The sequence below is a fragment of the Anarrhichthys ocellatus genome, unplaced genomic scaffold, assembly GCF_004355925.1.
Source record: "Anarrhichthys ocellatus isolate YVR2014 unplaced genomic scaffold, GSC_Weel_1.0 scaffold2, whole genome shotgun sequence".
Classification (NCBI taxonomy): Eukaryota; Metazoa; Chordata; class Actinopteri; order Perciformes; family Anarhichadidae; genus Anarrhichthys; species Anarrhichthys ocellatus.
The window spans coordinates 13,246,498-13,251,938 of record NW_022280032.1 but is presented as its reverse complement, the minus strand read 5'-3'; the positions used below and the strand labels follow the sequence as shown (position 1 = coordinate 13,251,938).

The 5,441-nt window shown below is 44.7% G+C and overlaps 1 protein-coding gene across 5 annotated transcripts in view; it reads left to right on the top strand.

Moving 5' to 3' along the window:
• LOC116392223 (ELKS/Rab6-interacting/CAST family member 1) overlaps positions 1 to 5,441 on the top strand; it is a 17,288-nt gene that overhangs the window by 2,652 nt on the left and 9,195 nt on the right. For all 5 annotated transcript variants that reach the window (XR_004213323.1, XM_031863473.1, XM_031863463.1 and 2 more), the window contains exons 4-11: positions 2,579 to 2,870; positions 3,350 to 3,477; positions 3,601 to 3,675; positions 3,776 to 3,931; positions 4,095 to 4,262; positions 4,413 to 4,580; positions 4,697 to 4,834; positions 4,961 to 5,101. Coding sequence is in view for 4 of the 5 variants with exons in the window: in XM_031863473.1 (XP_031719333.1) it covers positions 2,579 to 2,870; positions 3,350 to 3,477; positions 3,601 to 3,675; positions 3,776 to 3,931; positions 4,095 to 4,262; positions 4,413 to 4,580; positions 4,697 to 4,834; positions 4,961 to 5,101 (1,266 nt within the window). In the remaining variant the exon portion in view is untranslated. The remainder of the gene's footprint in view (positions 1 to 2,578; positions 2,871 to 3,349; positions 3,478 to 3,600; positions 3,676 to 3,775; positions 3,932 to 4,094; positions 4,263 to 4,412; positions 4,581 to 4,696; positions 4,835 to 4,960; positions 5,102 to 5,441) is intronic.

The window sequence follows — 5,441 nt, the reverse complement described above, 5'->3', positions numbered from 1 at the left end:
TGTGTGTGTGTGTGTGTGTGTGTGTGTGTGTGTGTGTGTGTGTGTGTTTTTTCTCTGTCTGCGTAGGCTAGAGGCAGGTTTCTAACATCTAGTTAATCCTCTTATATGCAGCTATATGCTCGTGCTTGATACATGAAAGAGGCCGTAAGTCTAATGGCTGCGTTAGCATTTCTATACGTCTGAGAACTTACTGGATGTGGTGAACAGGATGAAAATGTGGAGAAAGAGCAAATTTAAAACTGTGTATATGTATAGTCTCTAAACCACTGCAGAAAATAAGAAACCAACTTCAGAATATTGTCACCGGTAGCAGTAATAAACGAGCTGTTGTAAATATTAGATTTATTTTTATTTATTTATATATATATATATATATATATATATATATTTTATATTTTATTATATATATATATAATAAAAGATTTATTGTAGGTTTTGGGCACATGTTAAGTAGTACCTTTTAGTTGAAATGATCAAAAACCAGATAAATATGTTGTATATTTGTCTATCAAAGGAAATCCATACCAAAACTTCAGAAGTCAGTTTTAGCACTTTTAAGTATATCTTATCTCTTACCTTTCTTATCTTACTGGACTTATTATTGTATATGTGTTGCCATTCATCCAAATGGCTTTATTTCTGATTTCAGGTGTGGAAACCCAGCGTTTTAATATGCGTCTGTGTCAATTTTCACTTGTTTTTCTCCTCCTCTGAATCTAAAGAACGGAGACACATGGCTTTGCAAAATATAAAGTCCTTGTCCAGCAGTCTGTGTCAGCCTGCTCGTATGTACACTGTGTGCACACATGTTTAATAACAATAAGTAATTAGATATAGACACGGTCTATTTTTAAACCCTACAGTGTGTTTTGGGAGTTGTGCAAATGAAGTCTCATTATTAAAGAGAAATCATCTTTGTTTCTCTGTGATTCTTAATGACTGGGCAGATGTGTATAATTTGCTGTTTTCACTCCTGCTGAGTCACAGAGTCACACTGTGGACTAATTCCCAGTAATGCCTGAGTAGCGCAGGACTAATCAGTGGGTGCTGTAATTTAAAGATGTCTGCTTTCATATGTCAGCCTCCACCTCCCACGCTGGCACACATGCAACGGAAAGCACAGACGCATACACACACACACACACACACACACACACACACACACACACACACATACACACACATATGAAAGGCATTTGGCTAATTACAGCTTCAGTTTAGCTGCATGCGCTCATTGATTGGAGGTCCAACTGTCCGTGGATAAGTCTGCAATTATATGTTTGTGTGTCATTTCTGATTGTGTGCTCGCTATGCTGATATGTGTGCTGGTCCCGGCTTTTCCAACATCCCTACTACAAAGCATTTATGGCCCCCATTCTCTGATGAGTGACTGCTATTATCTAGTCTATAATAGTGAGAGATGACTGGCTTTCATTTCCCATTTAAAATATAATTCAAAACAATTACGTCAGGTACTCGCCTAATAATCATCCGTTTTGTCTTGCTAAATACTCTTTGGCACATGGTTAAATTTCAAATGTATGTTGTTATACAGTAGTACAAATGTATGGGGAGCAGATACGAGGGGGAGAATCACAAAAGTATGTATCTCACACTGAGCACCTTTTAACATTTTGGCTTGATTACAATTTGCCTCGTGCTTTGGATGATCTGTAGCAGAGGTGTGGCTCTCTGTGCACTGTGTCCTTACGAGTCATGACTTACGTGTGCTCTCTCTCAAACACCGGGCTGTTATCTCTCCTCAGGCAGAGAGAGTGAGAATATGGGACCCGAGGAAGGGAGAAGGTGTGTGTGTGTGTGTGTGTGTGTGTGTTTCTGTGCATGCTTCTGCTTATATGTGTGTGTGGGGGGGGGTGTTGGAGCGGTGCAGTCACAGCAGTGAGTCAGCCTTAGTCACGGGGTGGAGAGGGTGATGGAAAGGGAGGGTTAGTGAGAGGAGAGGTGAGAGTATTGGAGGGAAGAGATAGGGCGAGACGCAAGGTAGATGAAGAGTGTGAGGAGGAGAATAGTGAGTGCCGGTGGAGGGAGGAGGAGAGAATGACAAAGGGAGGGGGCCGGAGGAGGACTGAGAGACACGAAGGCAGACACTGACTTCTCTCTTTGTTCTGTCGTCTGAAAACGCTCACAGCTGGTTCAGACCAGAGTGTAACGCAGCCTTGTGTCACTGTCTCACAGCAGCTCCGCCAAGTGTCCGTGGCGTCAGATGCCACAAACAATGCAATACTATACTGGGCTGATTGTGTTTCACCACTTGCATTTCTCTGGGCATGAAATGTAACACTGTCCACAAAGCCCAACTGTTGGGGGTGCGTCTGTCAGGGCACTGCAGAATTTTCAGTCATGATTAGAGGCTGATTTTTAACATGCAGCAACACAATATTCTGCCAGGATCCATTCCCATAGAGTGGGATTGGAGCAGCCCCTGTGTTATTGAATTAATCAATAAGATTGCTTCACCTCATATACCCTTTTGTGAGTCATTCTGTAATAAAGTCTAACAAACAGACAGAAGAACAGATAAATGTTAACGGATGCATGTGCGCCGTTTTGTTTCTAGCATCTCCAGATGACCGTTCAGGCTCTTCAGGATGAGATGAGGATCCAGCGGGACCTGAACCAGCTGCTTCAGCAAGACCCCGCCCTCCAAGGCCGGGACCTGGCCCTCGCATCTGAACCCACCGAGGAGAACTACCGGCGACTACACGCAGAGCACGAGCGGCAGGCCAAAGAGCTCTTCCTCCTCAGGAAGACCCTGGAGGAGATGGAGCTAAGGATCGACACACAGAAGCAAACCCTGGGAGCCAGAGACGAGTCCATCAAGAAACTTCTAGAGATGCTGCAGAGCAAAGGTGGGTTTGTGCCTCGGTATTGAAGCCAATGCAGAACTGTGCTACGAAGCAGTTCTTCTGTTGGCCAATAGATTCCGATTATTAAACAAAACGGTATTTAAGTCAACAGGAAAAGCAACAAACTCTTTAAAATACTAAGTCGATATGTTTCTCCACAAACATGTTGTGCCCCAAAAGGTTTTCGTCTCAGGCTATCACTTAAAGCTGAGATGGTTGCCGCTTGCTTGACAAACCTGAGACCCCAAAACCCATAGAATAACTTGGTAGATAACAAATAAATGAAATACTGTAGTTATTTGTTTCATGTTAGCTGTTGATTTGTGAATCCTGTGCTTTTAGATGTCCCTTCCCTGCTGAACAGATGAGCTTTAGTTTGAAGCAGAACGTCTCAGCTGCTGTGTTGGCCTCTGCAGGTTAACCTTGTGGCTTATGCTGCTCAGGTTGGCTGTTACGAAATAAACGTCTTTCTGCCTTCTCAGGGCAATCTGCCAAGGCATCAGAGGAGGACCAGGAGCGGACCAGGAGACTGGCTGATGCAGAGATGCACAGGCATCACCTTGAGAGTTTACTGGACCAGAGAGACAGAGAGATTAATGCACTAAGAGAGGTAATCATATCGCATTGAATTGGTCTAGTTATGTTGTTTTCTCTCATTTATGCTCCGATATGAAACCGCACATAGATGTTTTACACATACATGCAACATGTTCTTCTTCATCTGACCCAAAAGGAGCTGCACCGTCGATATGAGGGAACCCCCGAGTCCACAAAGACTAAGGCTCTACAGACTGTCATCGACATGAAGGTGAGGATTTAAAAAGAGAAGTGCATACGAGTATGTTTTGTGTTACGTTTGGTCACACATGTTCGATCTGTGCGTGTGAACTCCTCTCCATCAACCCCAGGATGCAAAAATCAATTCAATGGAGCGGGGCCTGAGAGACATGGAGGAGGAGCTGCTCATGATGAAATCCAATGGACTTCTGAGCTGCGAGGAGCGGCAGGAGGAGATGAAGCAGATGGAGGTCTACCGCAGCCACATGAAATTCATGAAGAACAAGGTCTGGGAGATGTAGTTCAGTTTGACTGAACTGTTGTAGTAAAGCAGGACTAAGACTTCTCATGATTAGATGCTTTTCCTCAGCAAGGGTCCATCTTGAAAGTTTAATTTCCATCCCTCCCTCCCTCTTTCTTTCCCCCATGGCCATCTATCTTTTTTTTCAGATAGAGCAGGTGAAGCAGGACCTTTCCAGGAAGGACACCGAGCTGCTTGGTTTGCAGACCAAGCTGGAGACGCTCACCAACCAGTTCTCAGACAGCAAGCAGCACATTGAAGTCCTCAAGGAGTCCCTCACTGCCAAGGAGCAGCGAGCTGCCATCTTACAGACAGAGGTACAGCAGATGCACTTCTACCTCCTACTTCTGACTGATAATACTGCAAACACAAGCGCAGAAGTTCCCATACATTTTAATGTTTTCTTTGGTATTTTGAGCATGGCACAGTTATGGTCGGTGAACTGTTGTCCACCTTTCCCTGACCAGGTGGACGCCTTGCGCCTGCGCTTAGAAGAGAAGGAGTCAACTCTGAATAAGAAGAGCAAGCAGATACAAGAAATGTCAGAAGAGAAGGGCACACTCAACGGGGAGATCCACGACCTCAAGGACATGCTGGACGTCAAGGAGCGCAAAGTCAATGTGCTGCAGAAGAAGGTGATTTGGACTAAGAGCAGTTTCAAAGAGCTTGTGTTTGTCTGAAACGACCGCGTGCGTTCATGATGCTGCAATGCGTGTCCTGTGGCCGATGGTTGCTTGTGTTTGCGCTGCAGATTGAGAATCTGCAGGAGCAGCTGAGGGACAAGGAGAAGCAGATGAGCAGTCTGAAGGAGAGAGTGAAGTCTTTGCAGGCAGACACCTCCAACACTGACACTGCTCTCACCACACTGGAGGAGTCTCTTGCAGAAAAGGTGAGTTTATGTCCGCACACGCCAAGTTACTTCTCACTACAAAATCGAGTGTATGTTCATTTGTGTAGCGGCGTGTGCGTGTTGATTGGTTATGCACGTGTGATCGTTATCTTCGCCTCCTGCTAGGAGCGCATTATCGAACGTCTAAAAGAGCAGCGAGACAGAGACGACCGGGAGAAGACGGAGGAGATTGACAGCAACAAGAAGGAACTGAGGGAGTTGAAGGAGAGACTGAGCCTACTGCAGGGAGACCTGTCAGATAGAGAGGTGAGGAACACAAGCTCAGGCACTTGTTTACTGTGTTTCTATTAATACAGAGAAACATTACTGTCACTTTTTTTTCTTACTTACTTTGCTATGAGTCATGGATGCCTGTATTAGATCCAATGTGTTTTCACTCTCCTCAGTCCCATGCTCTTAGAGTTTGATCAGCTGGAAAAGGTTCATCTATGCTCCTGTTTTTGTGTGTGTGTGTGTGTGTGTGTGTGTGTGTGTGTGTGTGTGTGTGTGTGTGTGTGTGTGTGTGTGTGTGTATGTGTGTGTGTGTGTGTGTGTGTGTGTATGTGTGTGTGTATGTGTGTGTGTGTGTGTGTGTGTGTGTGTATGT